The 13,292-nt window shown below is 43.8% G+C and overlaps 2 protein-coding genes across 3 annotated transcripts; both read right to left on the bottom strand.

Annotated features, from left to right (window-relative positions):
- Positions 1-113: 113 nt before the first annotated feature.
- On the bottom strand, positions 114-3,649 carry LOC133165232 (leukotriene B4 receptor 1-like). Its single transcript, XM_061294723.1, has 5 exons — positions 3,008-3,649; positions 1,563-2,142; positions 969-1,169; positions 830-873; positions 114-698 (listed from the first exon to the last, which is right to left on the bottom strand). The coding sequence occupies exons 2-5, from the start codon at positions 2,139-2,141 to the stop codon at positions 452-454; spliced, it is 1,071 nt and encodes a 356-aa protein (XP_061150707.1). The 5' UTR covers position 2,142; positions 3,008-3,649; the 3' UTR covers positions 114-451.
- Positions 3,650-3,780: 131 nt separating this feature from the next.
- nfatc4 (nuclear factor of activated T cells 4) lies at positions 3,781-10,515 on the bottom strand. Of its 2 annotated transcripts, none has more exons than XM_061294721.1 (13): positions 9,964-10,515; positions 7,654-7,817; positions 7,080-7,586; positions 6,699-6,856; positions 6,445-6,607; positions 6,266-6,366; positions 6,028-6,129; positions 5,775-5,962; positions 5,562-5,702; positions 5,401-5,456; positions 4,926-5,052; positions 4,158-4,856; positions 3,781-4,039 (listed from the first exon to the last, which is right to left on the bottom strand). In XM_061294721.1, exons 1-13 carry the CDS (start codon positions 10,094-10,096, stop codon positions 3,969-3,971), a joined length of 2,610 nt encoding a protein of 869 aa, XP_061150705.1. In that variant the 5' UTR covers positions 10,097-10,515; the 3' UTR covers positions 3,781-3,968. The 2 variants fall into 2 exon arrangements, with proteins under 2 accessions (XP_061150705.1, XP_061150706.1); XM_061294722.1 differs by lacking the exon at positions 9,964-10,515 and adding an exon at positions 9,944-9,961.
- Positions 10,516-13,292: the final 2,777 nt, after the last annotated feature.

The raw sequence follows: 13,292 nt of genomic DNA, 5'->3' as shown, positions 1-13,292 counted from the left end.
CCTGAGTGAGTTGAAAATAAATGTCAAATGCAAAGCACATTTCAGAATGTCTGTAGAATATCACCAATATGAACCAACACCAGTGTTGAGCAAAGTATAAAACTGCTCTTGCATACAGTAGTTGAGTCAGATTTAATGAACTTGAACAATTCTTCTGAAATGTTTGTTTTCAATAAAATCATTCAGCAACTGTTTGAGTTTATCTCAATATGGTGAAATTGATAATCTTTCATAGCACGGTACTTACCATGGACAAAAGTTATCCTTTTTTTTTATTTTAAGATTAAATTGAGGATTTTCCAACAACACACTTAAAGATATCTCACAGCACACTGGGAATTGAGTGAAGTACGAAAACGTCAATGTTTTGATTACTGTTCCATGACTGCAATGTTCCACTTGCATTTTAATTTGTGTGGTCTCCATTTAAGCCTGTCAGTTCCTTCAGACCTCATCGTCCATTCTGTGCGGACGAGGAGGCGGCGCCAGAGTCCACATTGCTGAGCGTTACGTCCTTGTTCCGCTTAGTGGCTACCTGCTCCTGCGACGTCCCCTCGAAGAGGCGCGCCATGAATCCCAGGCCATTCTTCTTGATGTACGATTTGCCAGCAAAGGTGTACAGGACTGGGTTGGCACAGCTACTGATGAAGGCCAGGGCCGACGTCACGGCGCGACTCGTTTGGTAGATGTGCTCCAGACTGTGGGGAGATGCAGCAACTTGAGTCATGAAGGTCAAAGGTAAGCAGCACACTTGGTTGTTCTTCTCAACAAAACCTAGCGATTTGCTTTACAGTTTGACATCAATTCTTTGTTTAGTTTTACTACTCACATTTCTCGTCTGGGTGATCCCTCCGAGTACCACTCAGCTGCCACCTTAAACCAGACCAGAACACGGTCATTGTTAGTTAAAAAAACAACAACCACATCAGTTAAAAGTATGACAATCACGAGGTAAAAAACAGTCAAACCTGTATCATGTTGATGACGTGGTAGGGCAACCAGAAGAGACAGAACATCACCACGATGGCCAGGATGAGCTTTTCACTGCGAACCTTTCGGCGAAACCGAGTCTGTCTCAGGCGTCTTAGAATGAGAACGTAGCTCGTGATGATGATGGCGTAAGGCAGGATGAAGCCTGCCACTGTCTCAAAGGAATACTGAAACCTCACCTGCAAATGGCGAGATAGATTCATTGTTAGCGTTTGACAGTCTCTCCTTGAGTGCTCTCCAAATAGGTACCGTCGAAATTCTAATGTTTATAAAAACGTACTGCACGTATTCTAGGCTCATCCATGACTAAGTCTCTATTTCTTTCTGAAAATATGTACACTAGGTTCACTGAAGACTGATTTGTCTAGCACATTAGATTCTTTGATGAATGAATTGTCTCAGGTTCTCTGAAGACTCCAAATGTTCCGTTTATGAAAAAAGTAGTACGCTAGATTGATTGAAGACAATTGACTACTTTCTATTGTTTACAAAAAAGGCCATTTTCAACAAAGATGAAATCGTCTTTAGTTAATGAAGACAGATACGGTATACGTTAGGCTGAGGATGCTTACGTATCGAGGTAGCGTGTGGTTGGGGGCGCACACGTGTCGCGTCTTGTTCCTGTCGTCTTTGTCCTCCCGGACGTCCCGAAACACTAGCGAGGGCAGCGCACTGACGGCCACCAGCAACCACATGCCCATGATGACGCGGCGCACCACCTTCCTGCTGAGCTTGGCCGCCGTCCTGCGGGGCAGCACGACCACCACCAACCGGTGCACGCTCATCAGCGTGATGAGGAAGATGGAGGCGTACATGTTGACGTTGCACAGGTAGAAGAGACCCTTGCACATGGCTGTGCCGAAGACCCATGTCTGCTTGGCCAGGTAGACTATGAAGAAGATGGTGAGTGCCATGAGGAAGCCGTCGGCGCACGCCAGGTTGAGGATGAGCAGCGTGGTGACAGAGCGGCGGCGGGCGCGAGCTAGGATGCTCCACACGATGAAGAGGTTGCCGGGAACGCCAAGTAGGAAGACCAGACTCAGGATGAGAGCGCCCACCGTGGTGGAATAGTCATTGCTCACTACGCTGTCGTCTTCAGGGTTCTGTTCTTCGAGCATGGAGTGCCTGACCACCTCGCTTAGGTTGTTCATGCTAGAAGGAGAAGAGAAAGCATGGTGGTGGCCTTATTCGAGTATTCGTTTCTTGTGGCATTTGACTGTGGGTTTGAAATTGGTTTTATACATGGTAGTTGTCAGTGTTGGAGTTTACGAGTAGTTCCTGGTATTCTTGACTTGGGTTAGACTTTTGTTTTACTTGGTTCTTGAAATGGATCTTGTTTGGTTCTAATCTTTTTTTTAAATTTGGTTTTCAACTGGTACTTTTTGAAAATGTTGTTTCTAGCAGGTTCTAGGCACATGGTGAATGATGGGGTTCTGAACTTGATATTTTCTTGACTTGGTTTTCATTTGGTTTTTGACTTGGGAGGTCTGTGCTATACCAGTTGCTTTCCAACTTTGACTTCCACTTAGACTCGATCATCAATATTCTACATGAGACTTTAACAGCTTTTTAAGATGAATGCCCAAGTTAGACCCCACGACCAACCAAAACAAAATATTAAATGCAAAGAAAAACTTGGCCATATGAATGATTTATTAACAGCACATAGATTTATCGGAACTAATGTAATTACTAACCGCTTTTATAATCAGAAGTGTGCCTGAATGCTTACCTGGTGTTATCTGGTCATTTTTAAACAGCTTAAATCTTCTTTTTAGGACGGTGTGATATCAATAGTTTTTTTAGGATAGTAATTTCAATCGGCGATCCAGTACAAACGCACTTTCTCCGCGTATGCATTTAATATAATCAGAAAACTTGATTTGTCAATTTTACGATGAAATATGACATTTACATAAAACACTCCAATACTTATGCCAAACAAAATGAATAACAGAAAGACAAATGCTGTTTAAACAGATATGAAGAAGACCAAGTTCCAATGAGAGTTACTGACCTTTCCAGGATACAATTTTTGTCCAAATGAAAATATTCCACTTGTCCTGCTCTGTGCTCCGTCTATTACCTTGTGAGCGTGAACATATTACGGCACTCGTAACCTGAATCACACCCACAAACACATGCAGTGACATGCATAGAGGTGTGTACACTTCCCTCTTCCTATGAAAATATGTTGGAGGCACAATACAAAAGACATGTACAACTTTGCGTGATATAATTTGAATTCTTGAATCAGAAAGACAAACCAAAAAAACTTTGAGGCCAGAAATATCAATTGGAAATTCAGCTATCTCATGAATTAACCCGTTCACTGTTTTTAAACCTATCGTCCATTATTTGCTGAAAAATTCACAGATTTCTGTTTTTGTGCTTGTCCTTAAATTCCCTGAAAATCCACTAGATTGTGCCAAAACTCCCTCTAAATACAAAAGTAGTACTGTTGCATAATCGGTCCAAGTACTGTATGTTGAAGTGATACTTTCAGTTGCGATTATTTCCTTAAGTACTGTCAATGATGAAAAGAGTTTTTTTTTTTTTTTTTTAAATCCTGCTGACCAATATGCATGAGTTACATTATTGTGACACATTTGATTTTTACTGCCTGAAGGGAAGCATTTTTGATTGAATTACTAAGCTTCCTGTTGCACACAAACGCGCACACACCAATTACATAATAGAGAGCACGCACTTACCTGTTTGAACAAGCCAAGAATTTTGCTTTCCAGTAGGTAGTCATGGTCCTGTCATTTTGAATCTAAACAGAATCCATTCAGTTTCGTAGATAATTTATTGGGAAAAAAAAACATTACTTTCCCTTTATTAAAAAAATGTGTACCAATGGCCTTTATCACATAAGAAATATGAATTCCCAGCAATAAAACAGGATAAGTGGAGCAGGAAGTTGTGCATATATAGCGGGTGCATTGCGAAAGGGATGATGCCAAATGATGACATCATCAGTGTGGCAGCTCTTCCGTGTGCGAGGTGACCTGGTAAGACTGCAAGTCCTGCCCAATGTACTCCGACACTGTGAATCAAGAAAGACAAAAACAAATTGGTCATGAATTGATGTCATCCAGATTAGAAAAAAAAAACCCTCTATCTATGCGCTCACAGACATATCATGTAATACAAGAGTCATTCACCTTCCTCAAATGTGATGGGATGCATGTCGGTGGAGCTTGTGAACTCCAGAGGACACTCCTGAACCTTGGCATCCCTCTCATCCTCGTGAGCCATCCTAAGAACCCTTGCTGAGGGGTCCCAGCTCTCATAGTGGGAGTAAGGCACTGAGCATAGGTCCTGGTAGGCGCTCTGGCTTGTTGGAGGGGAGGGACACATCTCCTGAGGATAGGCAGAGTACTGGGAGTATGGTGGGGTGGGAACAGGAGGCAGAGGGGATGAGGAGATTGGGCTGCCGGCCGGGTAAGGACTAAGGGAGGAGGAGTGGGAGGGAGAGGGTGAGGAGGACAGGTAGGGTGAGTCAAGCCAGGGGGAAGGGGATGGTGGCTGTGAACCACGGAGGTATAAAGATGGGAGGAGCTCAGTAAAACCCAGCTCCAGGTTCTCAAAGCTTGGGTGATGCTCAGACACAGTGGGGCCCATCCCACGAGGCTCCTCGGTCACAGTCTCAGCGCCGTACTCCTCCTGGTAAGCCAGGCTAGTGCAGGGAGGGGAGTAGGTGGATGGGTAAGGGGACAAGTGGAAGCCCAGCCCTGTCTGCTCTTCGACCATGGGGTCACACCTCAGGTTCATTCTAGACTGACCCCCCACTGAAGAACACACCACCCCTGCATCCAGTGCCTGAGGACGGGACAGCAGTGGGTCCTCTTTTTTGAACATGCCTGCAGGGAAAAACAACAGAAAATTGAAGCTTCTATACTAGAGAACTATTTGACCACGTTGATACTCACTGGGGACATATTTAAAGGAATGACTGCTGCTCCTTTTCCTCTTCCCATTGGAGACGTAAAGATTGACTGACACTGGACGAGTGATAGACAGGTCGCAGTAGGGCGGCACACTCATGCACAGCAAACACTAATTGAAGAAGAAACAACACGTTGATGCCAAAAGAATGAAAATTTCATCCAGGTTGGCCGCCTAAGCATAGAAGCCCGACGTCCTCTGAAGTGACTGGGGACTTCATCCAGAACCAGATGCCCATGCCACTGTATCTTTGTCCCCTCCATGTAGAGGAGCAGCAGCTCCAAGTACTCTGAGCCCACTCTTGGATGAGTGAACTTTTCACCCTAAAGGAGAGCCCAGACACCTTGCGGAGTATACTGCATTCGTGATCTTGTTCTTTTAGTCACCACCTACCACTGGTGAACTTGCAGGTTAGCTAAGTCAAGGGCACTCTAAGAAAGAAAACATCACAAGAACTACCTCATTGCTGTTGTCACGGTCTACGTGGGCTTCCTCTTCCCATTGAAGTTTACCATCTGATTAGTTGGAAGAGAGAGTGGGATCAGAAACTCACCAGTTTTCCTCAATTAAACATGATGGGAAGTGAAACTAAAAACGATTGAAATGATTCTCTGCTCAACCTGTGCTTCTCTGCATGAAAACAACTCTAGAGATAGCCATGAAATTGGTGCCACTCAGCAGGAGCTCCTCGCCACCCTCTACTGAACAGGAAGTGAGGCTGATTGACTCGATGACAGGCAACTCCTGTGCTGAACGCTGGGCTGAGACGGACACGAGACAAAATCAGGCTTTTGTGTTTTACCACTGGCAAACATAAGAGATCTACCACTCACAGCATTCGATGGGCAGCGAGGCCACCTGTAGGGCCAGAACCCGGCCAGGGGGAAGAGCAGGTGGTGCCAGAGGAATTTGGGTGCGGAAGACCAACCGAACACGTGTGTTCTTCCTCCCGACGTCAGTTTCGCCCTTCCTCAGTTCAATGTCCGAGTTCCTCAACTTGAGGATCCCAGCACAGTCAATGCTGCAGTGTTTAATGATATGATTGTCAGTCATGGCATCTTTCAAAAAGAATCTCGGTTTACTTACAGTGCAGTCATGTGGTTCTCAGGGTTGAGGGGGATGTCTAGCACTTTTGTTCCCGCCTGGATGTTTTCATGACTGGTGGTGCCCACCATTTTTCCTGTCACCCTGAAAAAAAGAAATACTTTTGAGTGAGCAACTAAAGTCCATTCCCGTTCTGTGGTTCTATATTTAGATTTTTAGTCATCTCCAAATCAGAAGACTTCTGAGATAAAATCATCACCTTCTGAGAGCTTCATAATACCTGTGTATCTGATAGAAAGGGTGCGGCCTGATAGAGCGATCGTCCGCAGTTCCAACGAAAACCTGGAGAGAAAGTGGTTTCCTCTCATTGTATCCGAACAACTGCAGAGAGAGACAGGATTTGAGATGAACTGATGGTTCACATATATCATCATCATTTCGAAACCCGAGCGGTGTCACCTTGACCACCGGATGTCCGGTTGGAGTGGCCTTGACAGCTCCTCTGCTCCCCTCAGTCTCATAGTGGGCTCGGTGGTGGGGCCGGGGTTGCACCTCGATGCGCAGCTCGTACTGCTCAAACTGGGAGGGCAGGGGCCAGTCGAGTGGTGGCAGGGCATTTGACCTGCATGCGTTTATATGACAAGGTTACACGTGTAAAGTCGATTTTCGGATTCATCTTAATCTGTGGTTGAAGTGAAATGATGACTCCTTACCTGAAGAGAGGACTGTGGGAATTGGCTCTGGTCCGGCCCCAAGCCAGAGCAGGGGGCACAGAGAGATAGTCCATACTCATTGAGGGGGGCTCTTTCCTGCTCTGGAGGGTCTCTGGCTGCTTTTGCCCAGAGACCTGCTCCTGATCCCTTGGAGACAACTGCAGGAATTAAAGTTGGATTGAGTAGCTTTACAGGTGAAATCAAAAGCCATCTTGGGATATTGGTTCTAAAAGACCGACAGTGTACCCCCATATTTAAGTTTCAGGTGAGAGTCTGAGGTTTTAGGGTTCAGTAAGGTTGGATTTGGTATCGTATTAGTTAGGAGTTAGATAGGGGTTGGGATTGTTAAAGGCAAAGATTTAATCATGTGGCCACCGATACCTGCTCCATAGATGTCTTCCTCGTTTTCTGTGGAACACTGAGCTCAAAGCTGCCAGGCGAGTCTTGTGACAGAAGGCTGGAGTCTCCCCCTTCTAGGACACCCCCTTGCAACTCCTCAGAGTAACTTCCCCTGCGGGACGTGCAAGGGGATGCGAGGGGTGAGTTCCTCCGCTTCTTTCCTCCGGGTGAAGTCGGCCGGGAGTATGGCGTGAGCCCAAAATGGAGCGTGGACTCGCTGAGCTCCTCTTCTTCTACCAGCAGCGAGTCGCAGCTGGAGGCCGGACTTAACCAGCCCCGCGACGAGGGGCTAGAGGCAGGGCTGGGGCTGAGCGAGCCGGGGCACCTGTCTCGATAGGTGAAGGGGTCCAGCAGGGGGAGATAGAGGCGCTCCCGGTCCCATCTGCTGCCGCTTTCTATGTCCCAGGAAAGATTGGGTGCTGATTCATCCTCAGGCGAGATGGTGGTGATCTGGATGCTGGGACACTCCACCACGCGGGACTCTGAAACCTTTCAGGCACAGTTTTTACTCATTTGTTTTATTTATCTCCATTGAATTAGGCTAAGTTTTTGTTACCTGAACAGAGCGCGCCGGCAGGCTTTCATAGGTCCCGCTGAATTCTCTGGCCGGCACTCTCCGCGGAGGCGGGGAATGCATCCCGGCCCGCTGATTTGCTGAGGATGGCGGGCTGGGGATGCTGACTCTGGAGCGCTCCGCATTAGAGGTGGCACTGTGGCCGTCTGTAATTGATTATTGAAGAGGGACATCAAAAACAGAAAAACTATAGAATTAGAAAATGTGCAACTTTTTATTTTATGCGGGTCTGGTTATAGTATGTAAATATTTTTTCCATGTTCATCCATACCGTGACGACTGCCCTGAGCAACATGCCGCATGAGAAAGCCTCATTATATCTCCATTGAATTGTTGTAAACATCATTATGTGGCAACTGTATTCATTTCCATCATTGTTAGCCATGCGTCAATTTGACTTGGTTTGTTGGAAGCTAATTGTTGCCATACGAGTGACTCACGCACTCTTTTGGAGTCATTTCACATTACTGCAGTGCCAATTTACTTACATTAGCATCTAGTGTATCTAGTTTCCTGAGGGATATTGAAAGTGTTTATACACGTTCTATATTTTCTGGGGAAATACACTTCTGATGGTTCGGAATGTTTTGATGGTTTAGATGATCCATTTTGTTCGTAATTTACTCACACTAATCTATTATTTCTTGACTAGGAGATTCATTAAGTGTATTTTCTGCTCCGTTAAACCTGAGCTTTTTTGTTGTTGTTAACTTCTTTGCCAAAACAAAATGTACCAACAGTTAAAAATAAGTTGTTGCTCAATCCTCGCCTGCTGCCACCCTCTCACTTCAATGGAAATAGTTTGATAATACAAAAAAGACCCAAAATCTGGCTCCACATGTCAAACTTCATTTTATCAGATAAGTATAAATGTCCCATAAATAATAAGGCCTTTCTCATAATTTCGCATAGTCATATGGAAAGCATTTATTCAATAGCCGCTGCGCACACACCACTTTTTTGGGGGGCTGGCAACAAAGACTCTCAGCACTCACGAAATGTTGAAACGTGCTTTTGACTCGCACGACGCTACTGCTAATTATCTTCTCTCTAATGGTGGTTATTCACACCATGACTTCCTGTCGTATTGTTTTACTTTCATTTTGGGGGGTGCCAACGTTGACACACATCAACTCAATTAAGGTGGGGAAAAAGAAAAATGTTTCCTGGCAATAACAATATTTCCAAGTCATTAACGCTACTGCCGTTCCTGAGCGTTCCAGGTTAAAAAAAAAAAAAGTAAAATAAATAATATTTTAAAGTTGAAAATATGAGAAATGATTTTTGAAGAGAAAATTTCAAATACATAAATGGAAATAAAAAGTTACTAATAAACATCAAAATAAGTAAAAAAGAACGACTAATACGCCAAAGGAAATACATGATATTACTATGTCTATAAACATAAACATTATGATAGAAGCCAATTCAATAAGGTTCAATTCATTGTGTTGTACCATCCCCCCCATTTAAAACAATTTGGAATTTATTTCCTCCCTCGAGTTTTTCTAATGCTGCTTGGGTGTATACATGTCTGAATACAGTAGGGCCTTCATTTACAAGCTTAAATTGTTCCAACTTCCATGACCATGCTCCTAACGCCAAACTCTGGTCTCTTGAATCTATCCATCCATTTTCTTCCACTTATCCAGGGTCAGGTCACAGGGAAGCCCACACTTCCGTCTACCCAGCGATTTCCTTGAACCCTTCCGGGGGTGGGGGGCATTCCCAGGCTAGATGGGAGAGACAGTATCTCTAGCTTGTTGCACTTAGCCTGAAACATTTCATCAACAATGCCTGAGCCATCTTATCATGGTCTGTTTGGACTTAATAAAGTTCCCAGCAGACTCTTCTGCAATATGCTGGTTCGATCAACATATTTGTCAATCATCAGAGCCAACATTGGTTGATATCTCTGCCCACTCTCTTCACCAAAGTGCCCAAGACAGGCAAGTCCGATTCAATCAAACTTTATGGGCACAAAGCCAGGAGTATGCCCGCATCTGCTCAGGATCTCTCTGTGGAAGAGAGTGGAAGAGTCCAAGAAGACCATGACTACAGTCCAAGTCTTGGTCACGCAATGACTCAAACCCGTATCTCAAGGCATCACTGTGTGTTGAGCGTGTGGAGGTTCCTTCCCACATGGCAGCTGTTAACTCACACGCACGCAATGTGATTAGAACCACATTTAGTCTGCATGCACACACATTACGCATGCACGTATATGTTCCCATGCATGTCAGACCTCCCGGGGAGGTCTTCGTTCACGTACGAGTAGCGCTTGTGACTGACCCACACTTCTGCTGCTGTCAGCGGGCTCCACGGAGCCAGAACCCTCCTCCTCCGTCCGCGGCGTGTCCTCCTCGAACACCAGCTTGAAGTCGAACTCGCCCTCCTCCCAGCCGGAGCCCGGCGCTGCCCCCATCTGTGAAGAGAGTCTACCCCCTGAAAAAGTTTTTTCTTCCGAGGAGGAGGAAGGAAGGCAGGGGGGGATTCTGTTCTTTAAGTGTGCGTCATGACGCAAATCACGTCCGCTCTTTTCCAATCTTCTTCAAACTTGATGCCTCGCTTATACTGCATTTTTTCTCCCCCGTCAGTCTTTTCTTTCATCCTCACGCTACACAGAAGTGGAGGAGGAGGCGGAGAAGGAAGAGGAGGAGGGAGTAAAAGAAGTTGATGAAATATTTTTGTCGTCCTTTACCCTTAATTGTCTCTGGGTGGGTTCTGCGGCTCCGTCGCTCCGTCCCCATAGGGTCACCCAGCCTGTCAGTCATCAGAACCCCCCGCCTTCTCCCTTCACATCCTCCTCCTCTCCTCATGTTTGACGTGTGACCACCAGGGCCCTGAACGCATCACTCCCCCCCCCCCCTTTTTTTGGCTGTCCTCCTTCCTTCACTGCCCCCCCTACTCGTCCTCTCCCCTCCTTCCTTCTTTTTCTTCTCCCCACTTTATGAGCCCCCTCAACCTCCCCCTTCTCCTCTCCGTCAGAGATCTGTTTCTCATTATCCGCTGCAGTCTGTCTGAGTCAGGAGACGAAAAACTTAAATAAACACCCTTCTCTCTCTCTCCGGCTTAGAGCAGCTCCCAGGGCCCAGCCCCCTCACCACTCGGGAATCATCAGGAATCACGTGGAGCTACTTTAGGGGGGTCTCACTCGCCGGCACACCCAAAATGCGTCAGCCTAATAATGTTTGGAAAATGTACGTTGGTATTTTAATATTTTCTATAATACATTCCAATTATCAATAATACAGACTCAAGTGTTTGGACATTTTGTGTCACTCAGATTTCTGCTATTTGTGAATTTGGTGGCATTCAGACAAAATCTCTAGAAGGAGTTTGTCTGTCTAGAATATTTGGGTCAAATTTTATTTCCCTTTTTTTCTACCTCTATCTTGTACTTTGCATTGGTTGAGTCCACTGTGCAGATTTCAACTGTGGACAGAATGGGCTAATGATTTGTCCAAACTTTATGCAAGGAGGGCCAGATCTGATAAACGTGAAGGGGCCCGGGGGCCAATAATCTTTTCGGACATTTTTTAACCACAAAAATTTCATGCAAATACACACTGTTATAAAACAATTTTCATTGTCACAATTGTCTATAAGAACTCTCGCTCTTTATATAGCTGACGTGTCTTGCGCATCTGTAATGGCGGCCTCCGTATGATATCCGGTTTGCGATGGAGATTAAAAAACAAACAATATTTGACAATAACACACCATCAATGATTGCACCATCGCATCGAACGATGTGTCGTCAATTATGAATTTTACTGACTAAGTGTGTTGGGCAGGATGGCTGAATGCGATGCGCGATTGACAACAAACAAGAAGAAAGGGGATTTCAAGTTTTATTTCGAGGGAGATTTTCTTCAAAAATTGTTGTACCCATGTATAATGCACACCCCAGATTTTAGGACAATAAATTATTTAAATTTTGCGCATTATACATGAAAAAAGACGGTATAAGTAATGCAAAGTTGTCTGTTATAATTAAAACTTAAAACAAGTGAATTTTGCTCTTGTCATTCACAATATCTTTCAGAAAATAATAGTTTGTCACGTCTACAGGTTCATAATATCAACAGTATTAACATCGCCACTTCGTAATCTGTTAGCTTGTCGTATGTGTTAGCATGTTAAGTCTGATAGTGTCTCTTTAGGTTGAAATCCTTAAACATGTAACCGTCGCTTTACAAATTAGACAAACACAATTGCCTTGCTTTTCAGTGAAGTATTGTAATTTCCATTTCTCTTGAAAGCAACGGCCCTCATTTTCAACTTTCCTCGTTTTCTTTGCAGTCGCCATGACAGAAATGAGCGGAGAGGGGTGGTGCCGCCACCTTTTGGTAATTGGAGGGGTTACAGTTTCAGTTTGTTTTTTTTGTTTTTTAATTATTCTGTTTGACAGTGCAGGCGGGCCATAAATAATACATTATAAGACCGAAGCTGCGGGCCGTAAGAAATCTGACCGGGGACCGGATTTGGCCCGCGAGCCGGACTTTGGACATGGGGGGGCCAAATCATTTTGTAATGTTGTATTTAGAAAGTTCATTTCTATTGACAACAATTCAAAAAGGCATTAGAAGGTCTAAGTATTTTAATTAATTTAAAAGTAATTTATTTTTATTTTATATATGCAAACAAGCTTATTTATCTTTCCCTTAACAAATTGTGAAACAAATTGAAAGACAAATAATTTGTGTTAAGTGTATTTTGGTGATTTGGTGCTCTTTTTTTGTATTGTGGTCATGCAGTATATGAATTCATTTGAAGACAAGATTATATCAGAAAAGTGAAGGGCACACATGCACACAAACATACAAACAAACACACACACGAGTTCTCTGTTTTGACAGTCTTATACTCAGTGAGTCTCACAGATTCATATCCACAATTTATTGACAAAAATAATTAAAAACAAAACACTCATGGGATTTCTTTTATTGTTGTCACTTGCTGGTAAATGTGTAGCAACTCTGTTAACCAACCCTGTTTTTGTGATTTAAAATCTAACATGGTCTATCATTTTAAAAATAATTAATTGAATGAAACATTTGCAATTAAATCAATGACTAAATATATTTTACACATTTTGGGTGGAGATTATTAAGTCATGGGGGGTCTACAAAGAATTTCCAAAGACTTTCCAAAGCGTTTTTATTATTCGAGAAGGATACAAAACATTAATGTAAAGATAAGAAGAAAACTAATTGCGAAGCACTCGAGGCAAATTCAATCAAGCAAAAAAATGAAATGGGAATGTCATGGCTGCATCTGGAACAGATTCACCGGTCTTTATTAATGGTGCGCCTGAAGTCTACAAAACCATTTTGTTGAGCGAATTCAAGACAAAAAAAACTATCCACACTGATCAGAATAGAAAAAAATAATGGTGGATTGTGAAACATGTTTTCTGCTGACTTTGGACACGAGAAAGAAAAGCTACCTGCTGTATCGATCACCAATTAATTACATTGGTACAATGTCAATGTGTTTTTCTGGAGCTGACCGTGAAGTGTTTTTCTATGTCATATATTTAGTTATTTTTTTATGTATTATGTCTTGCAGGTGCAAGGTTGCATTTCAGTTCCTAGTTTGACGGAAAAATGCTTCCT

This window comes from Syngnathus typhle, linkage group LG13 (genome assembly GCF_033458585.1).
Source record: "Syngnathus typhle isolate RoL2023-S1 ecotype Sweden linkage group LG13, RoL_Styp_1.0, whole genome shotgun sequence".
Lineage (NCBI taxonomy): Eukaryota > Metazoa > Chordata > Actinopteri > Syngnathiformes > Syngnathidae > Syngnathus > Syngnathus typhle.
This window is presented reverse-complemented; position numbering and strand designations above follow the sequence as displayed.

Bases quoted from the DNA above. Each gene is read 5' to 3' on its own strand.
- LOC133165232 (XM_061294723.1), bottom strand. From the start codon at position 2,141: ATGAACAACCTAAGCGAGGTGGTCAGGCACTCCATGCTCGAAGAACAG. The intron at 874-968 runs GTTTGACTGTTT...GTCTGGTTTAAG, and splicing joins ACGTCATCAACATGATACAG to GTGGCAGCTGAGTGGTACTC. The intron at 699-829 runs GTGAGTAGTAAA...ATCTCCCCACAG, and splicing joins GGATCACCCAGACGAGAAAT to TCTGGAGCACATCTACCAAA.
- nfatc4 (XM_061294721.1), bottom strand. From the start codon at position 10,096: ATGGGGGCAGCGCCGGGCTCCGGCTGGGAGGAGGGCGAGTTCGACTTC. The intron at 6,857-7,079 runs GTATCGGTGGCC...TAATTCCTGCAG, and splicing joins GGAAGACATCTATGGAGCAG to TTGTCTCCAAGGGATCAGGA. The intron at 5,457-5,561 runs GTTGAGCAGAGA...CCAACTAATCAG, and splicing joins TTTCATGCAGAGAAGCACAG to ATGGTAAACTTCAATGGGAA.